This window comes from Pseudochaenichthys georgianus, chromosome 3 (assembly GCF_902827115.2).
Source record: "Pseudochaenichthys georgianus chromosome 3, fPseGeo1.2, whole genome shotgun sequence".
In the NCBI taxonomy this organism is placed as follows: Eukaryota; Metazoa; Chordata; class Actinopteri; order Perciformes; family Channichthyidae; genus Pseudochaenichthys; species Pseudochaenichthys georgianus.
The window spans coordinates 41,271,294-41,287,827 of NC_047505.1; the positions used below are offsets into that span (position 1 = coordinate 41,271,294).

At 39.7% G+C, this 16,534-nt stretch overlaps 2 protein-coding genes across 3 annotated transcripts in view; one reads left to right on the forward strand and one right to left on the reverse strand.

Annotated features, from left to right (window-relative positions):
* The window catches only part of chs1 (chitin synthase 1), a 30,754-nt gene extending 26,768 nt beyond the window's left edge, over positions 1 to 3,986 (forward strand). Inside the window, exon 35 of the mRNA XM_034075042.2 lies at positions 2,623 to 3,986. Within this exon, the coding sequence (XP_033930933.1) occupies positions 2,623 to 2,703 (81 nt within the window). The 3' untranslated portion in view covers positions 2,704 to 3,986. The remainder of the gene's footprint in view (positions 1 to 2,622) is intronic.
* ddx21 (DEAD (Asp-Glu-Ala-Asp) box helicase 21) lies at positions 3,731 to 13,743 on the reverse strand. 2 transcript variants are annotated; one of them, XM_034075066.2, is made up of 16 exons: positions 13,585 to 13,743; positions 12,308 to 12,529; positions 11,963 to 12,097; positions 11,635 to 11,710; positions 10,990 to 11,168; positions 10,777 to 10,894; positions 10,352 to 10,537; positions 9,869 to 10,014; positions 9,459 to 9,608; positions 9,074 to 9,235; positions 8,476 to 8,595; positions 8,075 to 8,148; positions 7,686 to 7,845; positions 6,146 to 6,280; positions 5,820 to 5,864; positions 3,731 to 4,819 (listed from the first exon to the last, which is right to left on the reverse strand). In XM_034075066.2, the coding sequence occupies exons 1-16, from the start codon at positions 13,666 to 13,668 to the stop codon at positions 4,559 to 4,561; spliced, it is 2,253 nt and encodes a 750-aa protein (XP_033930957.1). In that variant the 5' UTR covers positions 13,669 to 13,743; the 3' UTR covers positions 3,731 to 4,558. The 2 variants fall into 2 exon arrangements, with proteins under 2 accessions (XP_033930957.1, XP_033930947.1); XM_034075056.2 differs by having other exon boundaries at positions 12,308 to 12,532.
* Positions 13,744 to 16,534: the final 2,791 nt, after the last annotated feature.

The following is a 16,534-nucleotide window of genomic DNA, read 5'->3' on the forward strand; positions in this document are numbered from 1 at the left end:
TAAAAAAGGCACAATTCCACTTGAGACCCTAAACATAACTTTATAAAGAAAGAAAAGCAATGCTCTTGTCAAAATGAAATCAGAAAGATTAAACCATGATAACAAATGGAAACTATAACTAACTTCAACATAAAGGATAATATAAAGCAAGCAGATGATTCTAAGACAGCTAAATGATGCTTCAAATAAAAATAATACAGTAAATATGATATACGCACGTTTTGAATCAAACAAAGTACAGATCAGTCTTGACTAATTAAGTGAATACAATAATTACAGCGATAACGTTTCAAAAATTAATAAACCGGTAGATTATGGTAGTGTATCTCCTATAAAAAATAAAAATACAAGTGACTCCACACATGACCAACACATAACAGCTATCTCCTTGTAATAAATGCAGTATTATTTGGGAGTGTAGTTATTAAAAGGTAATTCATTATTATAAAAGGAAAACCTAACAATAAAAAGGATGATACAAATCCAATGAGCAACCACCAGACTTCTGTTTGAAGTAAAATAAGTTACAAATCAAACCCAAACAAACTTCAGCTCACCTGATCAATTGAGACAACCCATCAGACAACAGTGCTGGAAATTACATTTCAAGTAATGTAGGCTACTAAAGTACAATTTTGAGCTACTTGTACTTTACTTGAATTATTTCCATTTTATGCTACTTTGTATTTCTACTTCTCCACATGTCAGAGGCCAATACTGTACCAGTTACTTTGCAGATTCAGGTCATTAAAAACATTTTTAAATGGTGATATATTATTATTATATGTGGGTTAAGCTAGCCAGCAGGGTATACCGTAATTAAATGTACCTCTACCAGACACAATATTCAAGTGATGAACACAATAATGTATCAATCATGTAAAATGCATGTGTAATATATCATTCTGAAATGGGTCATTCTGCATAATGAGTAGCCTACGGGATCATTTCAGTTTGGCACTTAAAGAATATTTTGAGAATACTGTTTTGTATGTAAAAGAGTATTTCTATGCTATTGCATTGTTACTGTTATTTATACTAAAGTATGAAGAGAGGGGGTCTGTTTGACTCACGTAGCCTACCTGTTACAACAAGTCGTTGTCCTGTCCTCCACGGTGGTAAAGGGTCCAGAAAGTCTCTATTTCCCACTTTTACAATCTTGACTGATATATGTTGAGTCTCCACGTCTTCCCTGTCATGTTCATCAATTTTGTTCTCCTAAATTGTCCCGGGCGTAGGTCCAGGCAGATTCCAAAAAAATGTTGACACGGTTTTATTAAAACCGTTTATTTTAAGCCGTTCAATTTAAGACCGATTGATTTCCAACTAACTTTTGTTGAGCTAGCTTAAATAACTAGTCTCGCTATTAGCGCCGCAGGAAAAGGTGTTTTCCTGGTGTTAAACACTGTTTACTACCCGGTTTGTTTCATTGTAACTACCTAGGTAACTTTTATTTATGAGGCCTCCCTTCTCAGTTTTAAACCTGTTGAAGTGCTAAACAGTAACGGCTCCATATGGGTTTCTCGAGGCGTTAAGTTACTAATCAAGGGATGTCAACTTCACCTGCGTGACTTTACGTAAGCACTGCACGACCACTTCTACAAGAGTGCAATACCACCTGACCTGTCACCACGCAAACTCAATTGGTGAGTAAGTATTCATCACCATACCATACGTTGCAATCCAGTGGGCGCTGTTTCAATTAATTTATTATCCTTGATACGAGGAAAAGTGCAATAGGTAAAATAAAACAATATAACATAATATAAAATATTAAACAATAATCTAAAAAGAAAGTTAAAAGAATACCTTGTACATAAACACAAACCTGTGAGAGAGGGGTTTTAAAATTGGTTTGGAGATTTCCTGTAAGATTACCTCGGGGAGGTAAGGTTGTATTATTTAACAGGGAAAAGGCGATTGATTGAGAAATTCATGGAAAACTGAAAATATATCAGAATCTGACAGTTGAGAATGATACTGAAAGTATGAGATTTATAAAACATTGATAGGCCCTACATTACTTATTTAAGACCAGTGAGAGTTTTAAATACTTTTAAATTCTGTATTTTGGTCCAGTGGTCTCCAATCTACGGGGTCAGGCCCCCTCTAACATGGGTGGATTATGAGATAAGGGGCCCCTGTGCACATTTAGTAAAATATGCTGGTTCCTTTTTGGTCTTTTTTGTTGTTCTGGGTTTAAAGGCCAATTGCAACAGTCTACATACTCAAATTTCTAAATCTTTTCAAGATTCACTCCTATCAATGCAGTCTAGGTTAAACCCATGAACACAGAACCATATTTCTCTGATTAGCTTCCACTTTAATCATTTCCATTAAAATATGAGTATATCTTAAATAGCATAAATTGCAGCTGTCTGTGGTCATTTTCATTAAAAAAAAAAAAAAAAAAGCTCACATCATCTGCTGACAAATCTGTATTTCAAAAGGTTTTGACTCGCCAAATATATAATTCAAAAAGTTGTGCTGATTAGAACAAAAGCAATAATCTTGGTCAAATGTCCAAACATTTTAATCCAGACTTTTCCTGCTGTAAACAATATAGACTATGAATACGAAAAATATGAGGTTTATGTTTTTGTCTGACTTCTTGTCACCTAGGAGCTTACCGAGGATGAATATTGCATGACTCTGGAGAACCATTCCGCCACGGGACTCACCTTTACTGTTGATGATTTGTAGTCCATGACAACCAACTGTCACAAGTGAAACCCAGCAACCAGACAGCATTTCAAATGCAATACATATTAAAAACTAAACAGAGTGAACAGGAAATCATCTTGCATTCAGCAGTAAGTCTTGACTGGCACAAGGGAAAACAATTGTAACAAATCCAACGAAAAATTGTTTGACATGTTAAAATGAGGAAATATGTGAGTTAAGGTTTTACAAAATGTGATATTAGGTTGGAGTGTTTTCATTGATCATGTGCTTCATTTCATGGTATTTTCTTGTTTAGATTTATTTATTGCATTTAAGTGTGGTGGAAAACATCGACTAATTGAATATCCTTAAACTAAATTTGTGAAGTTTGATGAATATTCTTTTTTTTTTCTTGCATGCCTGTATCAAAATCATTTGATTTAGAATTTTGTATGTGTTATTTGCACATAATATATTGCAAGAAATACCCTGAATTGTTTCTAGTGTAATTTATAGCTTTGTGTATTTATGTATAGCCTTTTAATAGTCAGAATAGTATCAGTGTTTATACTGTATGTAAACCAATTGGAAAGATGCACTTTAGAGGGATTGAATTGTACAGCAAAGGTTTATGTTAAACTCACTTGAAAGCTTCTGAATTGATTGAAATGAATGTGTTGTAAAACATGTTAGCAATAAATGCATTTAAAATTTGTGGCGGATATTCATCTTATCCAATTAACATGATTTGTAATGTCTTTGAATAGATACAAAAAAGATTAGTTTTAACTGTTGAGACAGAAATGTAATTAACTCACTTCTCTATGGGGTAAAGGGTTAGAAAATCATATTAGGAAGCAGTTCTTAGTTTCCCCTTGGTGTTGTGTACTCCTGTGGCAGTTTTAACTGCTTATCAATAAATTGATAGTAATTATGCATGCACTAATAATTGCATCTTCTTTAAGTACTATGCTCACACAAGACGTTCACATTGAAATTGATACTTTAAACATTCATGCATGTGTATAAGCATATTTGAGACCCATTTCAAAGAATAAACACAACCTGAGTTGACCTTTTTTTAATGAATGGAAGCCGTAGACACAGTTATTAAATAGAGGCAATTGCAAAGCAATCATCCAACACCTCTTTTGAGAAAGAGGTTTCAGCCGAGGGTAAGGCAGCAATCCAACACCGAGTACAACTGTAAAGGTTGACACCCATTTTGTCACTTTACTCTGAGGGTGCAGAGCAGAAACTGTCTGCAGGACTACACCTTCATGACATTAACAGAGCGATTTAGTGTAGTCATGTGACAAGAATCACAAGAATACACGTTCTTAGGTCATAATAAGGTGCTTTATATTTTGGACAAAGGCTTAAATCTGATTGCTGCCACCGTTACCAAAACACCCAGTACAAAAAGTCACTTTTACTATAGGTGGATTAGGTAATGATTCAATCTATGACATTCAAGACATATCATGTGAATTATCCGATACATCAAGTAAAAATGTCATGACCTACAGCAGGTACCATCCACAGAAGCACTGTGCATGGAGCTTATTTGCAACCTTTAAATATACTCGTATATCTCCTATGTCTCATGTAATTGATCTGCAAAGGGTTTTCTGCTGTCAATATACTGTATCCAAAAAGTCTAATTTTAAATCAGAAAGAAATGGCTACATAGACAAAGGAAAACGTGCAACGTTGACTCTAGGGGAAATTGGTAATTTAATGTACTGTATTATGAGAGTTGTGAATATTTGAGAGCTAACAATTCAGCTCGTGTAGTGATGGTGAGTCATTGATCCCCTCACTGACAGCCAATAAAAACCCCTGCCAGCCCATGTGAGTGACAGTCAGTCTTATCAGTCCGCAGGTTGGCTTTTCAATAATCAAAAGCTTCACTGAAGTCACGTTTGTGTGTTCCTCTGGCGCTGCTAAAGCCCCCACCGCCGCCGCTCCTGAAGCCACCGCCTCGGCCGCCGCCTCCCCCGAAGCCCCGCCCCCTTCCGCCTCTAAAGCCTCCTCCTCCTCGGTTACCGCCGCCGTACCCTCTATCGCCACGGTTATTCATCTGCTTCTCCTCCAAATCTGGGAGCTCTACGGCTATAGTCAGTTGCCAACGACGACCATCTTTCCAGCCATCCTGATACAAGGTAAAGTAAAAAGCAGGATGTTAGTCAACTTCAGCAAGAAACACTGTCAATAATTCCGATGAAATAATTACATTAACCTTTTTTTAGTTTTTTTTATACAATACAATTGAGCTCTGAAGCGCCACAACTTCCATATATTTATAATACACTGTTCTTCTGTTCATTTAACATATGTCCTTATCTATATAACAATATTAAATATTAATATTAAAGGTGGGGTAGGTCATTTTGGAGAAACCAGCTCGAGTGCGCTAGAATTTGAAAATACACAGCCGGAAAGAATCTGCCTCTTCCTCACAGAGCCCCTCCTCCAACACACACGATCGCGCACACGACCAATGAGGGCACGAGATAAGTTTGTGCACAGATGGAAGGCTGACAGGCAGGTAGGCCATCCAGTTATTTTAGCCGGGCCGGCTCAGATGATTGGTCGTGCTTTTTACAGCACCACGGCTTCCACAGATGACATTTTTTTATGGATTTTTTGTCAAAGCACTTAAAATTTTCATTGCTATCGGGATGTTAAGAGCATTGCATGGAACATAACTAAAAGTGTATCTCATGCCGGTTTCTCAAACTCACCTACCCCACCTTTAACTGTAATGTATAGTACGTAATTCTACACTATTTTATGAGTATATATTTTTCTTATTCCTACAACTTACTTGCGCCATTATGTCTATTGCAATACTTTATTTATAGTTTTTTTTGTAAATCTTCATCTATTGTTTAACGAGCCTGGGACTTTAATGTTTATTGCCAAAACTCCACTGTAGTTATAGTGGATATGACATAAAGCATATGAATCTTTGCAGTACCCATGTACATTTGAGCGGATAAATATTGAGCTACATTAAATCATCTAGTTTGATACATATCTATTATTCATATTTTCCCATGGACTATTTGTCTTTACCAATTCAATCTAGAATACACTATAAACAGTCCAGTGCACATATTGAACAGGGGAGTTTTCACAGTTGTTCTCACCTGCATCTCCTTGACTTTGTCAGCTGGGATATCAAAACAAACTCCCTGTAATAAACAAAATAAAAGACAAACAACAGGCATTACAAATGTACTCTTTGATAACATATATTTTTCTGTTTACATGCTGAGAATAAAATGTTGAAGACACATAAAACATACTCTTCCTAGTACAGGGATTTTTCAAACCGCTATCTTCATTTCGAGGCAGCATCGGAAAATCTGACAATTCTCAATAGCTTCCATACATTGTGATCCGGAATTTAAAAATACGTATGCAACAAAGTCTTTAATTCTTATATGAGCCACATATTTGTGTGTTTACATACCAGTTTGCCTTTGAGGAAGGTCATTCCTCGTACGTGTTGCTCGAAATTCTCCCCAAGCTGTTCTTTGATGCTTTTCCAGGCGTAACCGAGATTATGCATCTCCTGAGAACAAACCATCTGCATAGTGGCGAAACCCTGAAAAAACAACAAATGAAAGCTCAGCGCAAGTTCAATCAGGAAGACCAAGCTCTTCACTCATATTACATGTCATTTCAATTCTCTCTCCTCCCTCATTAAGTGATCGGGGGCGTCGCTCCTCTCTCCATTCTCACAAACCTATCGCTGCACCCGCTAATCCCTTTAAAATCTGCTCTTCCCTCTTGTCAGCTGTCATTTTCAGGTGGCAACCCTCCTCCACCCCTTTCGCCTCCCGTCTCCTACAGAGCCAAGTTAAACCTTCTCCCTTCAGACCGGTCCCACCTACTTATCACCACCACCAGTGTCTAGACCCCGGGGGGTTTCATCGGAGCGGTTCTTCCCCCCCCGAATGATTATCCTGCAAACTGGGGCCTAATCGTCAAACACCATTCCATTTTTATAATTCTGGCAATCATTATTACATTCATATTACGTGTCCCAGTAATAAACATGTATTCCATACATCAACGTCTCTCCTGATTGAATTGGGGTTAGACAGCACTTAGAAAGCATAAATAATTTATGACAGATTCTAAGTTGAGGACAAGCTCAACATTTTTAGGTCTGGAATAACATGTAATGGGAGTGTGAAAGCGCTGCTGCAGTCTGAATCATCCTGCTGTTTTAGGAAATCCTGTGCAGGGTAGAGATGCTGCAGTACTTTTTCAGTTTACACGTCAATCCTTTAAAAATATGCGTTGTCTGGCAATGTTTTCAATGCGAGCAGTGGCTGCTGTTAGGGCTGCACGATATATGGTGTCGTGACGATAATCGCGATATGCGCAATACTCACATCGCGTGAGATTCTTTTAATCTTTTATGTCTTAGGACTTGCGATATTAAGTAGGCAAATTAACTCAAACACGTCATGTTACAATTATTTTGCTGCTTGCTACAAAACGAAAACTTGCGCGGCTCAGGGGTACTTGAGTGAGTGACGTGCAGCCTCTGCATGGCCAGCAAACCACCAATCACAATCAAATCTCCAAAGCAAACGGACGGTGATTAAAGGTAAAAACACTGAATAAAGTAGATTCATGTGTTTCTCCAGGGCAGTTCGGCGCTGCTAACCGAGCTAGCTCAGCTTGTTGCTCTGAAAACTTAAGATCCAGACGTCCGTGACTAAAATCCTTCATCCGGTTAAATATAGTAAAAAAACAAACAATTGTATAGCATTGAAGTTCAAGAAAGGATGGTTTGCGGGGGAAAAAAACGTTTTTTTTCTTCAATTCCTGTATGTTTTCATATCGCACGGGGAAACAAAATCGCAATGTCAGTTTTTTCCAATATCGTGCAGCCCTAGCTGCTGTCATACAGTTAACAGGTCTAGATTTGTTACCTTACTTCATGGTAAAGCTTTAGATGTGTAGGTTGTTTAAGGTGAGAAGAAAACCAAACTTACAGCATCAGAGTTTAGCAGTGACCGCTGCTCTAGATTTGTGGCTCCAGAAATGTGAGCCAGAGCAGCAGCAAGTGCATCGACGGCTCCTCTCTCCTCGATCAGCTTCTCCGCCGACGCTTTGAAGTACCCGATGGCTGTAACTGGGACCGAGTCCAGAAGCCTGGACACAATACAGAAACAAACTTAGAACTATCCAATGATTAAGATTTGTTTAAAGTCTATGTAAGCATTGTAAGTTTCCCAAATCCTGATAGAAGTCAGTATTATTAACCAAACGTCATGTCTAACGCAAAGTCTAAAGTTTCAAATAGTAATCACAGAAGTTTTAAACTTCTATGTGTATACGGTTGCACTGGGCTCTCACACAGTCACACTACAGAATGGCTTACTTGACGGCATCCTTGCTTGATGACTTGATGATCTCGTTGGCAGTGGGAACGCCGACTCTTTTGAATGTGATACCCTGGAATAATACAAAATAAAAAAGGTTGATACTTAATCTAAAAACATCTGAAGTACAGATTGCATAGAATATCTGAATATCTTTGTCTACAAAATGTGCACAGTTTTCAAAAGCAGCATCCTCCTCAACGCTTGCTTCTCTAATAAAAAAACCTATCCCTTCTTTTATATCTTCTCTACTTTTGATCCCCCCTTTCTTCTATGTTACACATCCATCCCCAAAAGATGTAATTGAACGCATTGTTTTTGAAACATTTCAGAACCACCAAAACCCTTCACTCTCATGCCATTCTTGTCTTTTACTTTTTTTTTTTAAAAAGACACTTACTGCTTTGTTTTCCACGTAGCGCAGCTGGTCCTCCTCTTTCCTCTGGTAGAAACAGATGCAGACTCCGGTCATGCCCGCTCGGCCCGTACGTCCTGAACGGTGGATGTACGACTCCACATCCTAACCACCACAGAGAGAGAAACACTTTCAGAACTGGTAAAGGAGGCAGCCGTTAATGATTCATATTTTATGCAACACCATTAATAAGAAAGTGTGTTGTTAACATTAAGGCGGCAAGGGATATTTTTTTATTAACAAAACAATGTCAACTTTTTGCATTACATTTTATTTTATTATATGTTGCATTGTTGGAGGGCTCAGGTCAGAAGAATTTGATTGCCATTTCTACACTGTAACTTTGTGCATATGACAATAAAACCTTTGAATCAACTTGCATGATAAAAACATTGCAAAAGAGTGAAAATCTGCACTTGGGAATGTTTTGATGTTTTTTTGAGTATCGATTAAAATCTGCACCCTAAAACGTTGTACCTTTTGTGTTCAGTTCAAATGATCAATTAAAAACAACATTGTAAATAACGTCCCCAATAAAACAAGAAATGTGTTATATGCTGTGAAACTCTTGTAAATATCACACCTTGGGTGGAGAACACTGGATCACCAGGTCGATTTCAGGGATGTCCAATCCACGGGCTGCAACGTTGGTAGCAACCAGAACCTCAAAAACGCCATTTCTGAACCCCTTCAGCGTGATCTCCCTCTGTTTCTGAGGAATATCCCCGTGGAGGGCCTGGCAACTCTGATCACAAAATAAAATAAGAAATGAAGCACTACACATTTGCTTGCTTATTCATAGTGGTAATTGCTGAATTGACACATCAAAGACTCAAAAATATAAGAAGAAAGGGATAAACAGTAGGCAGATAAACTGGTAAACAAATGAATGAAAAGTGTTTTGAATGAATTTGACTTTTCAAAAACTGTTCTGTGGCCCGTATAAGCATTTCAGTGCCCGTGTCTACCTGTTTGATGGATGCATCTAAGGAGTATTCGTTGGCATCTTTCTTTGTCTCACAGAACAAGATGGTTTTGCCATGGGTGCCGCTGTAAACCTGGATCACATCACCGATCACGGCTGCTCGCTGAGACCAGTGGCACGCTATGGCCAGATGCTACAGAGGAAAGGACACGGGAAGAAAAAAGGAGTGAAAGAAGGGAGGAAGAAGAGATAAATATAAAATCATATTTGTTGAGTTGATAAGAAATACAGCAATCTTATCTGCAAATTAACTTTCATGGATAAAAGAATAATTAACCGTTTTAATTAATATGACCATCTCTGCTTACAAGCATCTTTACAAGAACTGAGACTAAGAATTAAGGATGCTTTACCGCTTGCTATATTGCACCTCAGCCAGCTTCACACACTTACCTCTACAGTTGTGGCGGCTTTCTGTGTGCTCTTGCCGATCAGATCCACATGTTTGCATTCTGGTCTCATGTATTTCTTGGCAACCTGGTATACCCAGGCGGGGCAGGTGGCCGAAAAGAGAAGAGTCTGGGGGTTGGAGGGGGAGTCTGGAGAGGAGCACACACACTCAGGTTTTTACTAACTTTACATACAAACTTTAATGAATTTGTTATCTACTTTAACATATATGATACACAAATCCAAATTGTAACACTCCTTATACACGAGGGCTGAATAATGAATAAGGCTTTTAATAGAAATTACAGCATAAACGAGTGCAAAAACCAAATTGCAGGAGGCAAGTTATCTTATAAAGATTTGACTAAATGTTATCAAAATAATATCTTGCAAAATAATTGTAATGTGTTTTTTCCTTATCATTGAGGCCTATACACATATATGAATATTAACACTCATTGAAAAACATTCACAGATTTACTTTACCTTTCTCATATGATGAAGACAAAATTTCTTCAACCTGTTCAGTAAAACCCATGTCCAACATCTGGTCCACTTCATCGAGAACAACGTGTTTCAGTTTGGAGAGGTCCAGTCTTTGGTTCTGGAGATGGTCTTTGATGCGACCAGGGGTGCCAATCAAAATATCGATACCATTACGTATTGCTTCAACTAGACGGGAAGAGAGTAGAGGAGAAATTATTATTTTGATATGTGACAACCCAGAAACCTCCCTAAAACAAACAAAGAGATGAGCTGCTGTTTACAAGGCACAGTTGGCCATTTTCCATCAAATAAAAATGAAACGCCAAAAGTTCTTTATAACATTAAAACATAAAGAAAATGTATAGTTGATTTCATGTTTTTGACTGTCGGTTTTCCGAATTAATTCGTTTATGAACAAGACTTACTCTGTGGATTGTACGAGCTGCCTCCATAGAAACAGGTGAGAGAAAGTCTCTTGGTGACGTCTTTGAAGTCCTTAGCAACCTGGATAGCGAGCTCTCTGGTTGGAGTTAACACCAGGACCTACAGAGTGACAAAAAAAGAGTTTCGGTTATAGACAACACACATGAAATAGCATTGGTTGGGGTGTTTAGTGATGGGTGTACTAGTGTGTGTACCTTGGGAGCCCGGCCTCTGGCAGAATCCACTGGGTCTCTCTGGAGCTTCTCCACCAAAGGGACGGCAAACGAGAAAGTCTTTCCTGTTCCTGTTCGGGCCTGGGCAATTACGTCCTCTCCATCAAAGACAGAATCAAATGTTTTTGATTGAATGTCAAACAGGTAGGTGACACCCCGAGCTGAGGAAAGGATAGAAAGAGGTCACAGAGAGGGAGAAAAGCAGGAGACATGTTAATTTGATATTTTAGTACAATTTAAACAATCCCAGCCGCTCCAAAGCTCAGTTTGCACAACAAAGTACATGAAAAGAGCTGTGTCTAACACGAGTTAAAGCATTTGAAAATGGTGACCACCAAATGTTGAATGAAAATCTTATTCTTTTGAATGAACATCCCTTTAAAAGAAAAGAAAGTGTATCTAATTAAGATAGTTGCAACTCAATAGATATAATTGGGGTACATGGGAGTTAGAACAGGAGGAAAAATGTTTGCTGTGTTTTATAAAACTGGTATTTATTTTGAAAATTGTTTAGACAAAATTAAAATACTATAAAAAAGGTGCAGTTTTTTGGCAGAGCAATAAGCATGTCGGATTTTGGAAAAGTACCAGTACACTCGGGAATAAAAATATAAATACGTTATTTACCTTTTAGTTTATCTATGGTCACTTGGGAGATCCTGAAGTTGGAGAAGGCGCCTGCCTTCTGCTGCGGTGTCAACCCCTGGACAGATACACAAGTTAATCCATACATTCAATTTAATAAATCATGTTTCAATTTATTTGTGGGTCTTTTAAATGCTTTAACACATGCCAAGTAGTGAAAGGCAGGATGTTTTAAAATCCACCAATATAATATTACCGAACTAACCAACAGAACTCAAGCTTTTCCGCTTATCATAAATACAACGTGGCAGAGTAATCACACAGTAATGGTACAAATTTCCATCGTCTACTGGGAGGAGGCTAGTCATACCGTGTCTTTCTCGCTGTCGCTGGCTGAGTCGTCGCTGGAATGGGCCGGTGTCGGGATGGGCGTCTGGACGGGGGTGTTGGTGGAGGAATGTCCGTTGGTTACTGCCTCTGCTTTCTTATGCTTCTTTTCTTTTTTCTAAACCCAGAGAAAAACATGAACAAAGATGTTTTATAAAGAGGGGCAGAGTATTATCTTTGTAAACTGTTCACTGTTTTCCATGAGAGTTAACCCAAGGTGCCTCTCAACAAATAAGTGGATATGTAACAGTTTGCTGTCCATATATTTAAACTCTTTTTGGTTTAGAAACATAAATATAACTGCACATTTAAATCATACAGCACTGACCTCTGTGATTTCTTCAGGGTTTTTTTTTTTCTTAATCTTTTTTGGTGTTTCAACATCATCACAGATGCCGTTCATTCCTGTGTCTTCAACTACGTGTCCGATCGATTGGTCCAACTTGTCTTTTTTCTTTTTCTTTTTTGGTGCTGGAGGTTCACAGTCGAGGTCCTCCTGCTCTTCCTGGTCCTCCAACTGCTTCTTCTTCAGCTTCTTGCCCTCTTTGGTCTTCTTTTATTATAAACAGAAACAATAGAAGATAAATAGGTTTTAGTTAAAACAAATTCACTGCCTTATATGAACGCAAGGACAGAAATAAATTAGCAATTTGTTTCAAATCTCTTTGCCATTTTATCATCCTATTGCAATTTTGCTGATAAACAACTTCTGATTGTGGGTATGTAAGGTATAATTATCAATGGGCAGATAATATCAAAGCTCCAACGCTTGTTTCACTCCTCTGAAGTGCACTTTCAGTACATGTTGTGAGAGCTAGACTCAAATAAAGAGTACAATGAGGCATCCACACAGAATGTATTGTGCACAATGTAAAGTGAGCTAAGCTGCCAACTTCCCTTGTTGTTTTTAAATAAATAACAGTAAGGCAATATACATTACTTACCATTTCCACTCCTTAAAACAATAATGACTGAAATAGTTATACGGGCTAACTCAAATTGTAATACCTCAATTACTTTGAGGCCAGACTACAATAAAGAGTCAGTTTAAGGTGCAACTGTTTTTTGTTTTAATTAAAACATGTAAGCATTATACATAGCATGCAGTTATAAAACAAATGATCATTAGTAGCAGCGATCATTAACTTGAATATATAGTTGTACAGTTGTGGGCAAGTTGTTTTGTAAGCTTAACAGCTGACGAGCCCAGCTGAATATTACGTCATCATGTGGCGCCAACAGCGCAGATACACAAACAGATGTGCGCAGTGTGTTTAAGGCCTCCACCTTGTCCTTATATAGATCATTGCAGAAACACATGGGCTTGACATGTGATCTTATAGCTAGGCTAAGGAAGCGTCCCATGTTAAAATGAAGCAGTGGATTACATTAAGTTTATAAAATCACACCGCAGTGGTTTGTTTATAACATGTGGATGCTAGTGACGCTACTTAAACTGATCTGAACGTCGGTTTGCTAACAGCTAGCTAGCCTATGCTAGCACGTTGAGCCACATGTTGTCAACATGGAGTGCCGGGAGAAGAAGTCGCACGAGCTACGTGGATATTTAAGTCTGTCCGTCGCGACAGGGCACGTGCTGCTCACCTTGATGGGTTTAGCCTCCGCGACAGTGTCCACGTCGTCCTCCATGACTTGATCTTCACTCTCAAAGATGATTTTTATCGGCATTTCTCTTTCTGATGGAACGGCTCAGCGTGGACACACAGGCTAACCCTCGGGCTTGCGGATGGAAAGGAACGCGCAAGGCCGGGCGCGCGCTTGCGAGGAAGTGTGTTCACGAGCCTGACATAGATAGATATGCACCAGAAGCAAGAATATTACCGGTAATCAGCTGTGGAAGAAGTATTCATATGCCTAACTTGAGAACGAGTACCAATACATTACTAAAATACTTAATTAGCAAGTACAAATCCTGCATTCAAAAGTATTACCAGCAAAATGTAATTAAAGTATATAAATGAAATGTAATCAATGTGCAGAAAAAAATCCTTTATGTGTGTATATAATTATATTTATGCATGTGACATTTCTGGATACAATTGTTGCACCAAGTAGCGTTTTATTGTTGTACACAAACAAAGTTTTGATTGCTTTGTTATAAAATATTAAATTATTTTTGATTATTTTGTGACTTACATTACATTACATTGCATTTAGCTGACGCTTTTATCCAAAGCGACTTACAATAAGTACATTCGACCAGGAAGACACAACCTTGAAGAAAACAGAATCATATAAGTACATCAGGTTTCATAGAGCCAAACATTTCAAGTGCTACTCAACTGGCTGTAGATAAGCCAGACCTTTATTAGTATATAAGTGCTCTGTTAGCAGTTCTTTGTTAGTAATTCTATCAGTCGAAAGAGATGAGTTTTCAGTCTGCGCCGGAAGATGTGCAGGCTTTCTGCTGTCCTGATGTCAACGGGGAGCTCATTCCACCATTTTGGAGCCAGGATAGCAAACCCACGTGTTTTTGCTGATGGGAATTTGGGTCCCCCTCGCAGCGAGGGTGCAGCGAGTCGTTTGGCTGATGCAGAGCGTAGTGCACGCGCTGGGGTGTACAGTTTAACCATGTCCTGGATGTAGGAAGGGCCAGATCCATTCGCAGCATGGTATGCAAGTACCAGTGTCTTGAAGTGGATTCTAGCAGTTACTGGAAGCCAGTGAAGGGAGCAGAGGAGCGGAGTGGTGTGGGAAAATGTAGGAAGGTTGAAGACCAGACGAGCCGCTGCATTCTGGATGAGCTGCAGAGGTCGGGTGGCACATGCAGGTAGACCAGCCAGGAGGGAGTTGCAGTAGTCTAGGCGTGAGATGACGAGAGCCTGGACCAGAACCTGCATCGCTTTCTGGGTCAGCTGGGGACGTATCCTCCTGATGTTGTAATGCGTGTATCTGCAGCAACGGGTTGTAGCAGCGATGTTTGCAGTGAAGGACAGTTTGTTATCTAGGATCACACCCAGATTCCTTGCAGTCTGAGTCGGGGAAACAACAGAGGTGCCGATGTTGATTGTCAGGTCAAGAGTGGGACAATCTTTTCCTGGAAGGAAAAGCAGTTCAGTCTTGTCAAGGTTGAGCTTGAGGTGATGAGCAGACATCCACTGAGAGATGTCAGCTAAACAAGCAGAGATGCGTGCGACGACCTGGGTCTCTGAGCGGGGAAAGGACAGAATTAATTGGGTGTCGTCAGCGTAGCAGTGGTATGAAAAACCATGCGGGCTAATGACTGATCCGAGCGAGTTTGTGTACAGGGAGAATAGGAGGGGACCAAGAACAGAGCCCTGAGGGACCCCTGTAGTTAATTGACAAGGGTCGGACTCGGACCCTCTCCAAGTTACCCTGTAGGTACGGTCTTTGAGGTATGAGGTGAGGAGGGAAAGTGCAGAGCCTGAAACTCCAAGTTCTTGGAGAGTGTAAAGGAGGATCTGATGGTTCACCGTGTCGAATGCAGCAGACAGGTCCAACAGGATGATGACAGAGGAGAGGAATGCTGCTTTGGCCGTGTGCAGTTCCTCAGTGACAGCAATGAGAGCAGTTTCTGTGGAGTGACCTGCCTTGAAACCAGACTGGTGCGGATCCAGAAGGTTGTTCTGATGGAGATAACAGGAGAGTTGTTTAAAGACAGCGCGTTCAAGTGTTTTAGACAGGAACGGGAGGAGAGAGACAGGCCTGTAGTTTATAACATCAGACGGGTTGAGAGTGGGTTTCTTTAGGAGAGGGTTTACTCTTGCCTCCTTAAGACTGTTTGGAAAGTGACCAGAAGTTAGAGAAGTGTTGATGAAATGGGTGAGAAACGGTAGAATATCAGGAGCGATAGTCTGAAGGAGGTTTGAAGGGATAGGGATAGTTTTTTGGGATTGGAATAGGAAGATTGGATCTTATCTTGAAAGAAAGTGCTTTTTGCCTGAGAGATCGAAGCAGAGAAAGAGGAGAGGAGAGCCTGATAGGTTAGGAGGTCGTCACGGTGTTTGGATTTCCACAATTTCCGCTCTGCTGCCCGAAGGACGGTTCTATTAGCACGCAGTGCATCATTTATCCAGGGAGCAGGAGGGGACTGACGAGCCTGCCGAGATGCGAGAGGACAGAGAGAGTCCAGAGAGGATGAGAGAGTAGAGAGGAGAGTTTCTGCAGCAGAGTTTGGAGGCAGGAGTTGAAACGAGTCAGAGGAAGGGAGGGCTGAGAGCACCGATGAGGCAAAGGTAGAGGGGGAGAGGGAACGAAGGTTACGGCGGACAGGTGCAGGATGAGAAGAGATTAGTTTGTTATGTTTGGAAAGGGGTAGAGAGAATGAAATGAAGAAGTGATCGGATGTGTGGAGCGGGTTTACAGAGAGGTTAGAAGTAGAGCAGTTCCTTGAGAATATGAGATCAAGGACATTGCCAGCTTTATGAGTTGGTGGGGACGGAGACAGTGAGAAAGCAAAGGCGGTTAACAGAGATGTTAGTTAGTCTATCTTCCCCATCTGGAGGTTGAAGTCTCCGAGAAGTACAGCGGGAGGACCAGTTTCAGGGATGTGTGAGAGGAGATTATCTAATTC

What these genes read in the sequence shown, in the direction of transcription:
- ddx21 (XM_034075056.2), bottom strand. Translation starts at nt 13,668, where the DNA reads ATGCCGATAAAAATCATCTTTGAGAGTGAAGATCAAGTCATGGAGGAC. An exon ending in CCAGAGGCCGGGCTCCCAAG is followed by an intron (nt 10,895 to 10,989) that starts GTACACACACTA and finishes GTCACTCTGTAG; the next exon opens with GTCCTGGTGTTAACTCCAAC. An exon ending in ACAAAGTCAAGGAGATGCAG is followed by an intron (nt 4,820 to 5,819) that starts GTGAGAACAACT and finishes ACCTTGTATCAG; the next exon opens with GATGGCTGGAAAGATGGTCG.